The 20946-nt window shown below is 43.1% G+C and overlaps 1 protein-coding gene across 1 annotated transcript in view; it reads right to left on the bottom strand.

Moving 5' to 3' along the window:
* LOC126469548 (metal cation symporter ZIP14-like) overlaps positions 1-20946 on the bottom strand; it is a 216535-nt gene that overhangs the window by 71483 nt on the left and 124106 nt on the right. Inside the window, exon 3 of the mRNA XM_050096666.1 lies at positions 5744-5915. Within this exon, the coding sequence (XP_049952623.1) occupies positions 5744-5915 (172 nt within the window). The remainder of the gene's footprint in view (positions 1-5743; positions 5916-20946) is intronic.

Genomic DNA, 20946 nt, shown 5'->3' with positions numbered 1-20946 from the left:
TGACAGAATTCATGCTACCTCAGCCCATATGTCCCGTGTTGGATTAATGTCAGCAGCCTGTGGTGGCCAATGTCTTTTAATGCTTGCATTTGACAGCTGCTGCTGAATGGATGGGGACATATGCACAGAAGAATGATTTTCCTGTAACATGAACTTTCCTTCAATGCTTAGCATTCACACTGAAGGCAGCAGCACATACTTCATTATTAGGTCATGCTGTCTGCTATCAAGAGCTCCCTCAATTCTGTGAAGTACACCTGAGTCCAGCTCCTCTCACAAAAATCTAGCCCTAAGAACCAATAGCTGCCCATTTCTTATCATTGCTACATATTCTTTTGTTGTATGGTCCCTCATTGCCTGTAAACCACCCTTAGATCACTGTTGCTTGAGGAAAACATCTTCATATTAGTGAAAATTACATTTTCCCATGCAACATTGAGATGGAGCACTGTGAATGCTGGGCAGTATAAAACATTTTTCCTCCTGAGTTCCTGTTTCACAGTGCATCCTTGTGTGTGCAGTCTGGCTTCCCTAAGTATTCAGTGGAGTATTTCTCTGTAACTGAGGAAGTTGCTCTCTCACTGCAACTGCTTCACATTTAGGGCTGGATGCTGTGCAATCTTACTCATAAGTTTTATGTCACCATGGTGTGTGCCAAGTATCTCCCTGCCTGACTCAGGATCTCTGTTGATAGTACCTCAGTCACTATAATTCCTGTATCATCTCTTCGCAGCAGTAGGTGGAACACCATGCCTATTGCCAGCATCTCTATTTGAAAACTGTGTTCTTCAATCACAGTAATGATTTTGTCTCAGACTGAATGCTCCCATTGTAACTGACTTTCTACAATGTGATTTCTGCTTGCTGTTCCTATACTGATGCCCGGGGAAGGAGGAAACATATTTCCATCAAAAAGAGTGGTGATGGTGACAGCCTGAAGGAAGAACTATTCAAAACTTCTTGCCGCTTTAAGTCTGTCCTTAAGCATAAGTGGCTCTGGCTTGTGGAGGAAAAGTGGATCAAGGCACTAAGACACTTTTTTGGAAGTTGTAGCTTTGAATCCTACCCTCGATATGAATGACTTTGTCTTGCATATGAGTTCATCTATATGTGCTTATGTGTGTCTCTGAATAAACATTTCTGGAGTAGTTGTTAAGAAACATGTTTGAATTCAAAAAAACAATTGATAGCTGCACTATAAAGTTGCTAAATGCAAATAGTATCTGCAGCAGGCATGTTCCAAGACTAACTTCTTTAAAGCATATATATGTAAATAAAGAGAAAAGTTTGTTTGGCTGACTTTCTTTTGCAGATCGAAATAAGATGGTAATATGGAGATCAGTGGTTAGAATTTGGTCTAGAGCATGGCAATTTTTGGACAGTGTTCATGTTGTCCCTCTGAATATTCAGTGAGTAATAATGATGACGATAAAACACAGTGACTGGCTGTTTGCCCTAATTGTCAAATGTCAATTTGAAGAATATAAACCACTGTAAAACATATGTGTCCAATGTCGAATTCTTGAAGAAGGGGAGCAAAAATCATGTGTACTGGAAGTATCTACAACAAGCATGTGACATGTGTAAGACTGTTTTTGGTTGGTCCTAAATATTATGCATTTATTGGACCACAGCTTGAGTAATAGTAACACTATGATTTAATTACTGTCATGTTGCTGCATTGTATCTAAAAACTCAAAACTGTGCCAGATATGTGAGGCACGTGGATAGCAAGTCATTTTATCTGCACACTGTAGGTGTTTGCTGAAACCTGCACAACTGCAGCTAGGATCACAATGGAGGATAAGTCATGTGGTGGACACCTTCGACATCATAAGCTTGATGAGAAAGATAAATCAATATCAGATAAATATGCTATGAATGATGTAAATGAAAAATTCCTTTCACAAGACCTCTGTTACAGTCATCCACCAATAATCAGCACCATGAGCATAACGTTAACTGGAGGTATGGTTCAAGTTTAACCTAGGGCATGAGCAATGACCTCCAGTGGTGAGTTTAATTGTTTGTCTATGTTTATTTGTTATGTTTTATACTAGTAATTAGTGTCCCACTGTTGTTTAAAGAGCTCTCTAGACTTCTACCATAGGTGTGTATCCTGCACTGTTGTTGCCATACTGGTCCATCAAATGATTGCAGCTCATCTCATCATTTTCTTCCTCATTTTCCCCCACTTATCTTTCTTTTTAGGAATGGTTAGACTGTTGTCAGTTTGACTGCAAATAACCACAGGTGTATCCACACAATACTTACTGTGTTCCAAATGCGTGTCCAAGACATAAAACTTGTATGACAAAAACCTAAATAATATTAGGAATTGGAAACTCTTTCACAAATTGCAGTTTTTACTTTCTTATTCTTTTACCATCATGTTTGGTTGTGTTTAAAGTAATATAACAAACTAAAAATCCATTAATTGCACTTGCTAGAAGTCCATAATAGACTTAATATGTTACAGTTAATATTTTCTCAGAAGTAGGTAATCTAGTAAGATTGTATTACTAATTTTATAATACTATGAACTCATGGGAGATTTAACGGTTGTTTGTAGGCCTACAAGTACTCGTTGCATCCTTACTCATTCAGTGTTGCTCAACGTATTCTGTCATTAATTTTCTGAGAAAATGTAATCATTGCTTCTAAGCATTTTGGGTTAGTAACTATTAGGTGTAGCTGTACTAATTTGTAACTTTTCTGATGCTGAATCAGTAATGATTGCAAGTTCATTTATATCTTTTAATAATAGCTCTCCAGAAATTGATTTTGTGGCTAAATGGCTCTGAGCACCATTATTTTGTGGCTAGATAGTTTGTCTAACATAACCTCCAAATTTTTCACAAATTTAGCTACATGAATAAAAAAAAATACTTGAATTACAGTGAGGCCGATATTCAGTGAGGCTAGTTATATTATTACTCTCACATTCAGTTTCATAATTTGTGTAAAGATTGTCTGAAAAATCGCTTCTCCTGGTGAATTTGTACAAACAATAAAAGAAAAGAAAAATAATCATTACACTCTTCTAAACGTGAGACTATGAACATCATTTGTAATATCTGCGATACTGCAGTGTCTGTGATGTTCTAAAATATGATGGAATAATCCCACTGCAGCAACTACAGTCATTATGAAATATAATCACAGCTGCAAAGATGGACAACCGTCAGGTGTATAATGGAATGACAACAATGAAAATTTGTGCTGGAACAGGACTCAATCCTGGATTTTGCAATTATCGTGGTGGTCACCTTACCATTAGGCTATCCAAGCATGACTCAGGGCCACACCCAAACATCCATATGTTGTCAACCATATCCCTTTTGTGTATTCCCATACAGGGAGATATTTTGTATGTTGTCAACCATACCCCTTATGTGTATTCCCATACAGGGAGATACTTTTGGTTGAAAGTCTGTTGCCTGGTGTTGGCAAATAAATATGATATTGCAGGCACTGCAGCCACTTTTGTGCCAGTGATCCCTTCCACATCCATTTGGATCAGTGGAATCCACTGGCGTGTCAGTTGCCAACAATAGCCTGAAGGGTGCCTCTGAACACCCCCCATTCCCAAAGTCAGTAATCAGATGGACCGTGTCTTCACCCGTGCCTCTATTCCATCCCCCCCCCCCCCCCCCTGTCAGTGGCATTTCTGCTCATATGCACTTGTTTAGAAGGGAGGGGGGAGTGGCATAGGATCTGGCTCCATGGAAGTTGAATGCCTGCTGGAGGAAACTGTCCTGAATGGCCATTAGAGGGCACCGTCTTGCCACTACACTGTGCTCACAGCATGAGCCACTCTGCTCACCATGTGAATATGCCTGCCAGTAGTGTTCCTCACAGCTGATATAATTATGGCTGCCTATCAAATGGTCAGTCAGTTCCATACTCACACCTGATATTGTTAGTTACTATCAATGCTGTATTTTGGAATGTTCGATAACAACCGCTCTTGGTGCTTGGTCTTTCTCTCTGGTCACGATTCTGATTGTGTCTCTCTTCACTCTTGGCCTATTGACATCATTGTGGTGAAGGTTTCCACTTTGTGCCTCATTGTTTACATAAGCTGCTTTGAACTTGTCCTTCTCTGTGTCCCACTCACTGTTAGTCAGCTGTGTTTAGCTCAGCTACCGCTTGGTGTCATGTTCTCTTCCGAAGGCAGCCCTTTCACCTAGTAGCTTAAGGTGTTTCTCTCTAGGTCCTACAGCTACCCTTGGAAACAGGACTTTCTTCTTCTTGTTAAACCTATGGCCATGATTGTGAACAAGTTAATGAAAAAGATTCCAGATACTGGTGGTATGTAATTAAATAGCATCTGAGAAAATAAGTGACTGATGGATATCAATCCCTCAGTACTCTGATGGTTATCCTAAATTCAAAGTTAACCATGAGTCACTTATTTGTAATTCTACTTCCTTTTACATGCATAACTTTTTTTAATATTAATAAAGATGATAAACTGCATTCCCTGATGCATTAAGAATGAGTATTTCATTAAATAAGTCTGTATAATGCAATGTTCTTGCATCATATTCAAGTATCCTTCATTAGTGCCACATATATGCAGTCAAGTGCTATTATTTGATGGAGCTTATTATATTTTTGTTGTATTGCGATAACGATGTAGTTTACATATATGCAAGCACTGGCTTACGCAACTATTGTCATTTTCAATTGGCTTGTGCAACTGTTGTAATTTTCAATCACATATATCAGGCTGGTGTACTTTCTGCTGGGCCAATACTATGTTCAGATCTTCCATAGTCTCTTTTCTTCCTGCTTGTAAGATCAGTTTGTCAATAATGTCACTGAAGTCTGTTTTTGCGTGGATGACAGGAGTGGGGAGGCAGTAACTGATGCCATTTATTGATAGTAGTTTTTATTTGTATTCCTACTGGCTGGTATCAGTGAATGAAGGACAATTAGAGAAATTTCTTATACATTTATATGCATCTTTTGGCCTACTGGGGATGAGTATTGGCTAGCCATTCTGAATTTTTATTTTGATATACACAATTTTAATCCTGTTTATGTGACTGTTGGCCACTCAATGCCCAGATTTATTGTGAATGAAAATAAACTATGTTTGAAAGTATAATGTAATATGGGTAGATGAAAAAAATCATTAGGCAGTGGCACGAGAAAACAGGTGTAAATTGATATTGGAAAGTGCTAGCCAGTGGCTCCTTCTTCTGGCAGAAGAGTTAATGGGACAGGATGAGCGATGAAAGAAAAGGACTTGTAAGGGTTAGGAAATGGGGAAGTTATGGAAAAGTCATGACAGAGGAGGAGAGACTTCTCTTCCTTTCTATTAAGTCCCCCTGGCCCAGGGTTCTGGCAACTTTTCTACAAATCTCCCAATTTCCAAAACCTCACCTGTCCTTTCCCTTCATCCCTTTCCCTTCAACTTTTCTACCAGAAGAAGGATTCACTGGGTCCAAAAGCTTGCATGTTTCCATATCTTTTTCATACGTTTTCTGCTGCCGCTGCCTGGTGAGTAGATTTTTTTATCCGTCCATATTATAATATACTGACTACATTATGAGTACTTCAGACCACATGCTGAAAAGGATTTGACATTTTTCTATTGCTTTCTCAATGACTTGAAACTGAAATTATGAATAAAAGATGATATGGATGGGAGAGGAATTGAAGTTTTTATTAGAGAAACAGCTGCACCTAAAAAACTTTTGCATTTATTATTAAGTAATGAATATATACTTACTTTGCAGAGTAGTTGGGCCTGACTCAGGCTGTGGCAGTCCTGTTGGTTTCTGTGGGTTAGCTGAGACATTATTCATAATCCTTTCACATACAGAACTGAGGGATGGATAATACTGTGTAGACCCATATAAGCCTGACAATGAATCTGGTGCTAGTGTATCATCCTGATGAAGCTGTATTTGAGAAAGAAAACAAAGTATCTGAAATGTAAGTGCTCTTACACCAATATCATCAGAGGCAGAAAGAAACAAGAAGCAATCCAAAAATTATTTATGTATCATATGGCATACATTTCAGTTTTTGAATCACAAGAATAGTTGTACATATAAAAAGATTACTAAACTACTAAATATCAACATTTCAACACAGATCTCCAGCATAATATAACAAAATGATAACAGCTATAGTTGAATACCCAGGTCTTGCAGTTTATCACATCATTTACCACCATCAGGAAACCTTTGAAGGGACTTTTCTAGGTGTCTGTGGGACATGTTGATAGAACATGAGCAACTAGAATGAAATTTTCACTCTGCAATAAAGTGTGCACTGATATGAAACTTCCTGACAGATTAAAACTGTGCCAGACTAAGACTCAAAATCAGGACCTTTGCCTCTCACCGGCAAGTGCTCTACCATCTGAGATACCCAAGCACGACTCACAAACCGTCCTCACAGCTTTAATTACACCAGTAACTCGTACATGAGCAAGTGTCTGTCATTCTGCATCACAGTCACAAGATGGTGCTCAAGATTTTTCCCACTTATGGAGAGTGTCTGCATATTTTCTATGGCCTCTTAGGATGTGGTTCATGGTAGTCCAAACTGCCTGAGGCTGGTCCAATCCAGGGGGTTTCTCCTGGATGCAGAGCAGTTTCAGGTATTGTGGAGGACAATTCTGTTGCCAACTGCATTTCCATTTATTAATAGCACTGAATTCATTTCCAGTAAGAGTCCTGGCTGTGGTAAGAGTGGCATGTGTTGATCTTAATCTTTTTTGCTCCACATCATTCAGTATTGGAAGGTTGGGGTTATCAACTATGTTCTGGTATTCTGGTAGTAGCAAACACTTCTGTCTGACATCAGGAGGTGAAACGTGAGTCAAGAAAGGTAACTAGTATGTGTGTGTAGACTGTATCAATTCACTAACAATACACATGACTTCATTAAGTTGTGTATTTATCTTTTTCACATATGGTCATAATATAAATCCTAGTGCTGATATTTGAAATTTGTTTGCTGATAATCCACAGCTAGTGCCACAGAATTTATGGACAATGTTATTTCTGCTTTTGAACTTAGTAGATGTTAGTTATCCAGAAATTAATTGTTAGAGTAAAAATAATTATTGTTCCTTTTTATTCATATTTTGAGTGCTGTATTTCTCATTTCTTGGAAATATCCATTTAAATTTTAATTATTGTATCAGTGCAGAAAGACAGTCTTATCAGAGAGTTACCAGTGTCCACTCTCTGCTCTTTACACCTTATAAGTTATTCTGCAGCTAAGGCATGGCATTGTCATCTGTTTGCAGCCTATGTTATTTGACTATGGATCTACATTTACCCTGTAGCTAAGGTTCGGTCTTGCCACCATTTTCAAAGCTGTGTTATTTGACTATGTATCTGTGTTTATAGTTGTGTTTGCAATGTTTGTTCAGGTAATTTTCCATGATCTCTGTTATTTACACTAATATTATTCTCATTTTCTGGCATCTACTAATAAACCTTGTGGCAACAGTTGACCACCAGTAACTTCACCGGTGAAGTGCAGAGTAAATGGTCTTTGGAGATGAGAGTTCTTTGATTAGTCCGTCTACTACTTGACAGAGTGATACACGTGTCGTGAATTTCTGCAATGATTTCCTTGTGTTCTCTGTAATCATATGAACCTTAATAAAAGTGTCCTATTGCAATAAGTTGGAGTTTTCCGTGTGTGGCCTGTCACTGCAGCCAAAAAACCCACACTGGTGACTCTGAGTCCCGAAAATACATTGCCGTCGAGATCTGGGTACCACCGGTTTCGCGCCAATAGACAATGTTACAGCCTCCAGTTTTTCCGGCAGTGCAGGACACTGTGACCGCAGAATGGACATTTGACTGTGAAGTGCAAGGCTTTACTCCGTGTGCTACTAATACACCTGGAATGTTTGTATCTCCGGTGTTTGCCTTGCCTGGCCGGACGACTCTAACCTCTGCTGGCATACCACACCGGGCACTGTACACATCGTCGCGGACACCTTCTACAGCATTCTACGCTTGATAGAATGCTCCTCCAGCACAATACCCCGGAAGCCCCGAGTTTCTACCACATAACATGGACCATGTGGCTGTCCAGTTTCTGAGACCACATGCACGACCCCCCCCCCCCCCCCTCCTCAGAGCGGTCCACCATTTAACGTGTCCCCCTCCGCACCAGTCGAAGGGACACTTGCGCCAGGCCATTTATACGGCTATCTGTTCTGCCATCCCGTGCACACCTCGGGCGACACACCTGTCGTGGTTCCGCCCTGTCACTCTCGCTGTGCTTGTCATGTGGCCGTACAGATTCCATGCCTACAAGGACTGGATACTATGTCTTGACTACACAGCTACCGGATATTCAACGCAACACATCACCCATCACTGAGGCACAGTTCGCACCAGCGAACACCGTGCAGAATACCTGTACGTTTCATGCCTTTCCTACAGCTCCACAAGCACTGGCCCCTGGTCATTTTCTGAAGCTGCCGCTGTTACAACCAGACAACCCAGTGACGTAGTTTACCTTGGTGGACAACATGTTGGACAAACATGGCAATGCGGATGACAACACTCGTTTTGTGTGTTTAGTGAACCACCTGCACGACCACCCTGATCTCATCAGTGACTTGTTGCTGAACCCACCCAAGAGCAACAAATATGCCTCTGCTCGTGCATTACTCATTGAGCACTTCTCTTGTTCGCCAGCCGATACAATTCACAACATAATTTACGATGAGACTTTAGGCGACAGAACACCCTCACAGCTGTGGCGATGCTTGCGTGCACAGGTCAGTACAGAGATCTTCCCGAACTTAGTGCTCTGGGCATTGTGGTTGGTGAAGCCGCCGCAAGAACTACAGTTACATTTGCTTCCACATACCGCAGCGTCACTTGAGGATAAACTATGGTTGGCAGACAAGGCATACACCATTATTCAACACAGCCGCCTCCCACCACGCAGCACAGTGCCTAATACCACCGAGGTTGGTAATACTGTGATTATACTTCCACCGTCGGGCGGTAGAGGTCGGGTACATGTGTATTGCAGACAGCACACAGAACAGCAGCCACCTAGCGGTCAAGACCTGGAACCGCCAGCGGGTCGGCAACAGCCTCTCCCAACCCCAACCGGGCTAGCGCCTGCCTGCCCTGCCTTCCCCTCGCCTGACGCTGCGGCTGGTGGGACGAGTACAGCTGACTCACGCATATGCTGATTCCACTCCACTTTCAGGGACGCCGCTCGCAACTGCCACCCGCCCTGCATGTTCCCAAACGCCACACCCGGGCCACAGTAGGCGCCACAGCCCGCGGATACATGCAGTGGCGCCCACAGATGTTGCATTCCGTCAGATCCCTCACCTCACGAGGATGTCTGTACCCCTTGGATTTAGGTTCGCACTGGTATTTTCTCGTCGATACTGGAGCAGACGTAAGTGTCATACCTCCCGCATTTTCTGTAAAGGACACGACACCAACCAAATTGTCCCTTTGAGCAGCAAATAAGTCAACACGTCGTGTTGATGGTTTGGCCAAGTTACCTATTGAACTCATAACTGGCAAACAGTTCACTTGGTCCTTCTACATGGCTGACATCGAAGATCCAGTTTTAGGCATTGACTTCCTTTTCCACTTCGGACTGTCTCCAGATCTTCGGTCAGCCACATTATTGCACCACGCCTTGTCCACTCATATTGCATGTTCAGTTGCCTCTTCAGCCCCCCCCTCCCTCTCAGCTTCCCAACGACTTCGACACAGCTCCCATCGAGTGATCTTCACTGGTGGTCAGCCTCACAACTTCCATTGCCCAGCTCCAGCCCGAAGGCCCTGCAGTCGACGATCTCCATGCTCACAACACCGAACTGAACCAGGCCATATCGTCGGCTACACAAGCCCTCACTGAGGCACGATGCCTCGTACAACGCCTGTGAATGCCACTACCATCCGACACTGGAGATGCACCTCAGGGAACTTTGTTGCCACCGACACAGACAGCTTCCCCAGCACATCAGGTTAGTGACTCTTGCGTGCTACCAATTCCCGTTCACAATGGGCCCCGAGCGAGTTCCCCAGCCAAGTTGAACACTATCATCATGAATGGCATGACACACAAAATTGTCACGACAGATGGGCCACCAGTGCATCATAAAGCATGCCGACTGCCACCACATAAACTATGCCTCGCTAAAGCCGCAGTGGAGGAACTTCTACGGGCAGGTATTGTTCGTCCATCGGACAGTAACTGGTCCTTGTCCATACATTTAATCCCCAAAAAGGACGGCACAGTGCGCCTCTGCGGCGACTATCATCGCCTCAATGCGTGGACGGTATTAGACAATTATCCTATACTTCACATACAAGACTTTGTGCAAGTACTTAGCGAAGCATGCATCTTCAGTGTCTTGGACTGCTGCAAGGCATATTTACAGATACCAATGGAACAGAGTGACATACCAAAGACAGCAGTGATCACACCTTTCGGCCTGTACAAATTTCGTTACATGCCTTATGGTCTCAAAAACGCGGCCCAAACTTGGTAGTGTTTTATAGACTCACTTCTGTTTAACTGCACATATTGCTACGCATACCTTGACGACATATTAATTTTCTCCCCCTCAGAAAGGGAACATGAACTCCACCTGGCCATGATACAGTACTTATTGACACGTAACGGAGTCGAGATCAATAATGACAAGTCACAACTCCGCTGCACCGCTGTCACTTTTCTGGGGTACACCGTCTCCTCGGATGGTATATGCACCCTGCAGGAGCGGGTTGACTTCATTCGCAATCTACTTCTCCCAGTGTCGTTTTGCGAATTACGCTGTTTTTAGGAACTGTCAATTTCTACCATTGTAACCCGCCGATGGCGGCAGCAATTCAAGCCCCTTTGACTGATGCATTGGACGGGAAACAAACATCTGGCAGTCGCCAAGTACAGTGGTCTGACAACATGGTGAGAGCTTTTGAAGACCTTAAATCAGCGTTACCACGTGGTGTCACTCTCGCCCACCCTTTGCCAGATGCCTGCGTCTCTATTACAGCAGATGCAAGTGATTTTGCAATTGGTGCAGTCCTCCAACAGCATGTCAATGACACGACTCAACCACTCCGGTTTTTTTCCAAAAAACTATTTACAGCTCAACGTAAATGGTCAGCATTTGACAGAGAACTGCTCGCAGTTTATGAAGCTGTAAAATATTTCTGCACAGACATCGAAGGAAGGAATATAACAATTTTCACGGACCATCGCCCCCTGGCGGAGGCTATCCGTAACCCCGCTGCTGACCTTCCCCCACATTGGTTTCAGCAAATGGACTTAATTTGCCAATACACAACAGACATCCGTTACACTCGGGGTTCTGAAAATGTGGTGGCTGACTACCTATCACGTATCACTGCAATTTCGTCCCCCATTAATTTCGACTAATGGGCCCACTTACAGGACAGTGACACCGAATTGCACAACCTCCGACAGGATCCAGATACTTCCCTTCAGATCGTTTCGTGCAACCTACTGGGCTCGGCCAGGCCACTGTGGTGTGATACATCCATGGGCACCACCCGGCCTATTGTTCCCCCCCCCCCCCCCCAACCGTGCTGCGTCGCCAAGGGTTCACTACTTTACATAACTTGGCACATCCTGGTGTTAAGGCTACTATGAACACTTTGTGTGGCCAGGTGTGAAGGGGGATTGTCGTACTTGGGCTCGTGCTTGTTTACAGTGCCAGAACAGCACAGTCAGCAGGCACACACAACCCAGTCTAGATAAATTCGACATCCTGAAAGGCCGCTTCCGACATGTACATGTACCTCGTAGGACCGTTACCCATGTCTGATGGTTTCAGGTATATCTTGTCCGTCATTGACCGTGTTACCCATTGGGTGGAGGTAATACCCCTGCAGGACATCACAGCGGATTCCGTAGTACGCGCATTCGTATCTCCCTGCCGCCGTTGGATAAGCAGCTGCAGCAGCAAGTCGTATACTTCTAGCTCACTCATTTGTTACATAGTTTAATTCTTAATTTCTTTGCGTGTTTTTGGTACTTGCATTGTTTAATTCATAAATTTCGGGCATATTATAGTATTTGAGAGTTGTAGCATCGCGTTTTAGTACCTGAATAGTGTAAAATCGCGTAGTCTCCTTCCGCCACCGAGCAGTGTGTCAGCAGTGCGCAAGTAGCAGCATTATTGCATTTACTAGGCAATCTTATATTTTAATATCCGTTTAAATTTTGTGTCGATTTGTTTGCGCTCTCTGTAGATTAGTTCAGACGTTCTTTGCACAACAGTTTTTAGTATGGATAGGGACTGCAATTGCTGTGTTCGGATGCAGGCTGAGTTGGCATCCCTTCGCTCCCAGCTTCAGTCAGTGTTGGCTTCGGTCACACAGCTTGAGGCTGTTGCCAATGGGCATCACTGTGGGGGTCCGGATGGGGGTTTGTCGGGGACGGCCAACTCGTCCCACGCATCCCCCAATCAGACTACGACTGTAGTTGCCCGGGATACTGCCCATATTGAGGCTGATCCCTCACCTGTGGTAGAGGGGGAGGTCGCCTCAAGGTGCGGCAGGGGCCGAAAGACATTCCGGAGTGCTGAATGGAAGGCCTCTCCAGTTTGTCTGATGAACCGGTTTCAGGCTCTGTCTCAGGCTGATACTGATCTTCAGCCTGACATGGCTGCTTGTCCTGTTCCAGAGGTTGCCCCTCAGTCTGCAAGATCCAGGCGGTCGCAGAGGGTGAGCTTACTGGTAGTTGGGAGCTCCAACGTCAGGCGCGTAATGGGGCCCCTTAGGGATATGGCAGCAAGAGAGGGGAAGAAAACCAATGTGCACTCCGTGTGCATATCGGGGGGAGTCATTCCAGATGTGGAAAGGGTCCTTCCAGATGCCATGAAGGGTACAGGGTGCACCCATCTGCAGGTGGTCACTCATGTTGGCACCAATGATGTGTGTTGCTATGGATCAGAGGAAATCCTCTCTGGCTTCCGGCGGCTATCTGATTTGGTGAAGACTGCCAGTCTCGCTAGCGGGATGAAAGCAGAGCTCACCATCTGCAGCATCGTCGACAGGACTGACTGCGGACCTTTGGTACAGAGCCGAGTGGAGGGTCTGAATCAGAGGCTGAGACGGTTCTGCGACCGTGTGGGCTGCAGATTCCTCGACTTGCGCCATAGGGTGGTGGGGTTTCAGGTTCCGCTGGATAGGTCAGGAGTCCACTACACACAACAAGCGGCTACACGGGTAGCAGGGGTTGTGTGGCGTGGGCTGGGCGGTTTTTTAGGTTAGATGGCCTTGGGCAAGTACAGAAAGGGCAACAGCCTCAATGGGTGCAGGGCAAAGTCAGGACATATGGGGACCAAGCAGCAATCGGTATTGTAATTGTAAACTGTCGAAGCTGCATTGGTAAAGTACCAGAACTTCAAGCACTGATAGAAAGCACCGAAGCTGAAATCGTTATAGGTACAGAAAGCTGGCTGAAGCCAGAGATAAATTCTGCCGAAATTTTTACAAAGGTACAGACGGTGTTTAGAAAGGATAGATTGCATGCAACCAGTGGTGGAGTGTTCGTCGCTGTTAGTAGTAGTTTATCCTGTAGTGAAGTAGAAGTGGATAGTTCCTGTGAATTATTATGGGTGGAGGTTACACTCAACAACCGAGCTAGGTTAATAATTGGCTCCTTTTACCGACCTCCTAACTCAACAGCATTAGTGGCAGAACAACTGAGAGAAAATTTGGAATACATTCCACATAAATTTTCTCAGCATGTTATAGTCTTAGGTGGAGATTTCAATTTACCAGATATAGACTGGGACACTCAGATGTTTAGGACGGGTGGTAGGGACAGAGCATCGAGTGACATTATACTGAGAGCACTATCCGAAAATTACCTCGAGCAATTAAACAGAGAACCGACTTGTGGAGATAACATCTTGGACCTACTGATAAGAAACAGACCCGAACTTTTCGACTCTGTATGTGCAGAACAGGGACTCAGTGATCATAAGGCCGTTGCAGCATCCCTGAATATGGAAGTTAATAGGAATAAAAAAAAGGGAGGAAGGTTTATCTGTTTAGCAAGAGTAATAGAAGGCAGATTTCAGACTACCTAACAGATCAAAACGAAAATTTCTGTTCTGACATTGATAATGTTGAGTGTTTATGGAAAAAGTTCAAGGCAATCGTAAAATGTGTTTCAGGCAGGTATGTGCCGAGTAAAACTGTGAGGGACGGGATGGGAAAAACCCACCGTGGTTCAACAACAAAGTTAGGAAACTACTGCGAAAGCAAAGAGAGCTTCACTCGAAGTTTAAACGCAGCCAAAACCTCTCAGACAAACAGAAGCTAAACGATGTCAAAGCTAGCGTAAGGAGGGCTATGCGTGAAGCGTTCAGTGAATTCGAAAATAAAATTCTATGTACCGACCTGACAGAAAATCCTAGGAAGTTCTGGTCTTACGTTAAATCAGTAAGTGGCTCGAATCAGCATATCCAGACACTCCGGGATGATGATGGCATTGAAACAGAGGATGACACACGTAAAGCTGAAATACTAAATTCCTTTTTCCAAAGCTGTTTCACAGAGGAAGACCACACTGCAGTTCCTTCTCTAAATCCTCGCCCGAACGAAAAAATGGCTGACATCGAAATAAGTGTCCAAGGAATAGAAAAGCAACTGGAATCACTCAACAGAGGAAAGTCCACTGGACCTGACGGGATACCAATTCGATTCTACACAGAGTACGCGAAAGAACTTGCCCCCCTTCTAACAGCCGTGTACCGCAAGTCTCTAGAGGAACGGAAGGTTACAAATGATTGGAAAAGAGCACAGGTAGTCCCAGTCTTCAAGAAGTGTCGTCGAGCAGATGCGCAAAACTATAGACCTATATCTCTGACGTCAATCTGTTGTAGAATTTTAGAACATGTTTTTTGCTCAAGTATCATGTCGTTTTTGGAAACCCTGAATCTACTATGTAGGAATCAACATGGATTCCGGAAACAGCGATCGTGTGAGACCCAACTCGCTTTATTTATTAATGAGACCCAGAAAATATTAGATACAGGCTCCCAGGTAGATGCTATTTTTCTTGACTTCCGGAAGGCGTTCGATACAGTTCTGCACTGTCGCCTGATAAACAAAGTAAGAGCCTACGGAATATCAGACCAGCTGTGTGGCTGGATTGAAGAGTTGTTAGCAAACAGAACACAGCATGTTGTTATCAATGGAGAGACGTCTACAGACGTTAAAGTAACCTCTGGCGTGCCACAGGGGAGTGTTATGGGACCATTGCTTTTCACAATATATATAAATGACCTGATAGATAGTGTCGGAAGTTCCATGCGGCTTTTCGCGGATGATGCTGTAGTATACAGAGAAGTTGCAGCATTAGAAAATTGTAGCGAAATGCAGGAAGATCTGCAGCAGATAGGCACTTGGTGCAGGGAGTGGCAACTGACCCTTAACATAGACAAATGTAATGTATTGCGAATACATAGAAAGATGGATCCTTTATTGTATGATTATATGATAGCAGAACAAACACTGGTAGCAGTTACTTCTGTAAAATATCTGGGAGTATGCGCGCGGAACGAGTTAAAGTGGAATGATCATATAAAATTAATTGTTAGTAAGGCAGGTGCCAGGTTGAGATTCATTGGGAGAGTCCTTAGAAAATGTAGTCCATCAACAAAGGAGGTGGCTTACAAAATACTCGTTCGACCTATAGTTGAGTATTGCTCATCAGTGTGGGATCCGTTCCAGATCGGGTTGATGGAGGAGATAGAGAAGATCCAAAGAAGAGCGGCGCGTTTTGTCACAGGGTTATTTGGTAACCGTGATAGCATTATGGAGATATTTAACAAACTCAAGTGGCAGACTCTGCAAGAGAGGCGCTCTGCATCGCGGTGTAGCTTGCTTGCCAGGTTTCGAGAGGGTGCGTTTCTGGATGAGGTATCGAATATATTGCTTCCCCCTACTTATACCTCCCGAGGAGATCATGTATGTAAAATTAGAGAGATCAGAGCGTGCACGGAGGCTTTCAGACAGTCGTTCTTCCCACAAACCATACGTGACTGGAACAGGAAAGGGAGGTAATGACAGTGGCACGTAAAGTGCCCTCCGCCACACACCGTTGGGTGTGTATAAATGTAGATGTAGATGTAGATCCTCCTGGATAGCTCGATTTGGCTGCCCTACATCCATCACCACCAACCAAGGAAGACAGTTTGAATCCCTGCTGTTTAACAAACTCTGCATCCTATGTGGGGTGGATGGATTCTGCACTACGGCTTACCACCCTCAGAGCAATGGACTGGTTGAGTGGTGGCACAGGACCCTTAAAGCAGCACTCATGTGCCATGGTGGTGAATGGTGCGATGCCCTTCCCTGGGTTATGCTAGGAATATGCACGGCTTACAAGACAGACCTCCAGGCTTCACTCGCAGAGACCCTAGTTCTCCCTGCAGAGTTCATCAATGATGAAGCAATCGCCGATCTATCTGACCTCCCCACACTATTTGAGCATGTCCAGACACACATAGCTGTGATCCACATGCCTCCTCCATGACCACATATCCGTCCTCGGGTGTTCCTGCATTCGGCACTGGACTCTTGCGAGTTCGTTATGTTACGGGATGACACAGTCAAACCGGCATTACAGCCACCTTACTCTGGCCTGCATCGAGTAGTGGCTCGCATGGACAATACTATGGACATTCTCGTCAGTGGCCGCCAGCAGACAGTTTCCCTCCAACACGTGAAACCAGCCTGGATGATCGAGGAATCTGTAACACACACCCCCGAGTTGAGTGTTCTTCCATCAGGTGACAACCCCGATCTCACACAGACTGCCCACTCCCCTGTGCCCCACCATGAATGTGTGTGCACTGAGCCTACACCTGTGGGCAACTCAGTGATTGTGTGTGATGATACTCTACCCTCGTTTCACACAGGCACTGCATGTGACAATCCACAACCTCAGGCTGAACCACATGTTGCGTGTGACATTACCCCGTCCCAAGTGTTGGTACCCAATACCCCCACAGAGTGTTCCAGTGTTTCTCCTGAACTATGTTACTTCCCCCCCCCCCCCCACCCCACCCCCCACCCCACTAGTGCCCCCTACATCCACTGTCGATGAAATTTGCATCGCAATCAACGCCTCTGAGTGCCCACACGACGAGCTTTCCTTGCAGCTCCACGAGGGATCCATCTTCGTCCTCCGCATAGGGAACACTTCACGTGGGTCCACACCCACGTCACATATCACCATCCTGTGCACAGTCCCTATCCCAAATGGGGTGGATATGGCTGCCATAGCTGCAACATTCAGCACCGACAGGATGCTCAAGATTCGCATCCCCTCTCCACCAGTACTGCAATGATGACATCTACACGAGCACTAGTCCACCCTGCACAAACAGTATGGACTCGTAGCACACGCTGCTATCAACCAGCGAGCATCCCACAACGCCATTACACAGGAAGACACCCATGTCCTGCTACCAGTGCTCCGCACTCCCAGGGAGGAGGGGGTCTGTTGTGACGACAGTCGACTGCCAGTAACTTCACTGGCGAAGTCCAGAGTAAATGCTCTTTGGAGACGGGAGTTCTTTGATTAGTCCCATCTACTACTTGACGGAGTGATACACGTGTCGTGAATTTCTGCAATGTTTTCCTTGTGTTCTCTGTAATCATACGAACCTTAATAAAAGTGTCTTATTGCAATAAGTTGGAGTTTTCTGTGCATGGCCCGTCGCTACAGCCAAAAAACCCACAACCTCAAATATTATATATTTAATATATAAAATAAGAAAAGCTGTTATCAAACCAAATAGTGGTATGATTACCATAATGCTATACAATGCATTGTTTTGTTGGAGGTGAAATGCCCTTGCATTCCCTTGACACATAAAATGATTTATCCAATGATTCACAGAGAAAACTCAGCTTACATGGAATACAGTACATGCTGCACCTTGACATCTTACCAAATACACAAAACATTGCCATAGGAGAAACTAATGATAACAAAAAACTAAATGAGAGTTAAAACCTTAATTTTTCGATTTTTAGTCAGTCATCAAACCTCTCTCTTTAGACGTATGTCTTTCAGTTGATATAGCTAAAAAAATATGTCTTGCCTTTTACTATCACTCTTATCATATAAAACCAGTCTATGTGGGTATATATGAGATAATAAACGGTAGGCTCATGATGTTAGTGGTTGGATGAATAGTAAAGAGAATCTGGCTGTTGAAGTGAAAAGTTTTCTGTACTCGTTTGTATCTAGTGCTCTCCTTCTGTGAGTATAATTGTTGCTTTTCAGTACAGATAACTGTTACGAGTACACATAATGTGTGCTGTGCTAATATAAGGGGAAGTAATATAGTGTAACCCACTGTCAAATTATTGCTTATGTTGCAGAGAGCACCAAGTCACCTGACTTTATATTCTTACTCAAATGATGAATTTTAACAGTCAGAAACTTGCATCCTCATTTTAGCAGATTCAGGTTACATCTGTTATTGTTACATGCTTTGCTTCTGGCACAGATCTGGTTGAAATTTGCTCCTCAAAGTAAAAACTAAGCAATGGGATGCATGAGACCATTGAAGAAGATTGAAATTGTCATTTAAAAGTGCTGAACTGATTAAATTAAATACATATATTCTGAAAAAGCTCTATGAAAAGAACAATGCCTCATAAATTTTGGCCTTATATTCTGGGTTGTCATTTAATAGTCTACAGGTGGCTAATCCTGGAATTCTGAAGATTTATTTAATTGTTTTTGTACTGTCTAGGCAAAATTAGTCCAAAGAAAAATTATGAGCTGTTGTATGCTATGCAGATAGTAAATGGAAAACTTTTTAGTTCCCATTACAAACAAAATGTTGCTTGCAGTGCCATATAATATGTCAAGTTGATAGATGACCCTAAACTGTTCATATATGATTTTTATTTTAACAATATTTATTGACACTGATACTAAAACTTGGGTACCTAATATCTTATTGCACACACCTTATTGCAATTATTAAATAACAATTTTGTAAAAGGCAGGTCACATATTAAATTTGAGACTTAAGTTTAAGCAATTTTTGCAAGTAGTATGAGGAACAAGAATGCAGCATTAACTAGACACTGCATATGGTGACATTGTGAGTGATTTTGTTACTTCTGTCATCTAGCACACATTGGACTGTCTCTTATATTTATTGAAAGCATTTTGACGTAACAGTGGATCATATAGACAGTCCAAGCATGATTTATGACTGTCTAACAGACACTCAGTGATCACAGAAGTGCAATTTTGTCAGATAAAAATATGTTTGGAGACTGTGGATGTAATGTGATGTTAACTATTGATGGTGTGCAGCAGCAAACAACCACAAATTGGTTTTGGTTTACTTTTGTTGAAAAAGTACCATTGCTGGTTTATATACAAAAAGTATTGTTACCAGTTTCGAATTGATATAAAACATCATCAGACAGCTTGCATGCTTTCATCAAAACACATTATGTTGGTTTACAGGTTATCTGCTTAGTGCCAACACAAATTCACAGCTACAAAAGTGAAATAATGATAGTTGCTCTATCATATTCACATTGTTTGTATTTTTACACACATATTATAATGAAAACCAATGTATGTGTGTGTGTGTGTGTGTGTGTGTGTGTGTGTGTGTGTGTGTGTGTGTGTGTGTGTGTGTGTGTGTTTTAGAGAGAGAATACAAACAACAACATAAGTATGATTCATTGGAGAAAAATTGCAAAAAAAATGATCCAGGTGCACGTTTCACGTAAGTTGCAGTGAAAGTTGTAATGCAAACATCATTGTTACACTTTCATAGTTGTGAATTATAGTTTATTCTAGGGCAGCTCATATGTAAAACAACATTAACATATGTTTTGATGAAAGCTTGCAAGCTGTATGATGATGATGAATTGTATCAGTTCAAAATTGATAATGATACTTTTTCAGTACAAACTGGTGATAGTAATATTTCAATAAAGTAACCAAAATCGGTTTTGGCTTGTTTCTACTGTGCAACATCAGCAATTTAGGTTTTAGAAGTGTTGTCCCCTCCTAATGGCAGCAGCAACCAGTCAAGACAGAAGCAGCAACAGGGAAGTAACCTATTTTATGACTTTAACGAGTTCCTTACCAGGAACGAATTGTATAATTTCATCTGTGTACTTTGATAGTTTAGTTTCTTGAGTTTCTAAAAAGTACCCCATTTATTCTGTGCATAGCATACAGCAGCTCATAATTTTTCTTTCTGCTTGACACAGGCCCATTGATTAAATACCTAGGTATAACACTGCAAAGCAATAGAAAATGGTATGAGCAAGTAAGGATTGTGGTAGGGGAGACAAATGATTGACTTCGGTTCATTGGGAGAATTTTCAGAAAATGGGGTTCACCTGTAAAGGATAATGCATTGGGAGAATTTTCAGAAAGTAGGGTTCACCTGTAAGGGATATTGCATATAGGACACTAGTGCGATCCATGCTTGAGTGCTACTCAAGTGTTTGCGATCCGCATCAGGTCAAATTAAAGACACATCGAAGCAGTTCAGTGACAGGTTGCTAGATTTGTTACCAGTACATTCAAGCAACATACAAGTAAATAAAAGTAAATACATACTGGCAGAAGTAAAGCTGTGAGTACTGGGCGTGAGTCGTGCTTCGGTAGCTCAGATGGTAGAGCACTTGCCCGCGAAAGGCAAAGGTCCCGAGTTCGAGTCTCGGTTGGGCACACAGTTTTAATCTGCCAGGAAGTTTCATATCAGCGCACACTCCACTGCAGAGTGAAAATCTCATTCTAGAAACATACAAGTATTATGGAGATGCTTTGAGAAATCAAATGAGAATCTCTGGAGAGAAGGTGATTTTCTTTTTGAGGAACACTATTGAGAAAATTTAGAGAACTGACATATGAAAGTGAGTGCAGAATGTTTCT

Source organism: Schistocerca serialis, chromosome 3, assembly GCF_023864345.2.
Source record: "Schistocerca serialis cubense isolate TAMUIC-IGC-003099 chromosome 3, iqSchSeri2.2, whole genome shotgun sequence".
NCBI classification, from domain to species: domain Eukaryota; kingdom Metazoa; phylum Arthropoda; class Insecta; order Orthoptera; family Acrididae; genus Schistocerca; species Schistocerca serialis.
The sequence above is the reverse complement of the archived record's forward strand: the minus strand, read 5'-3'. Positions and strand labels throughout refer to the sequence as shown.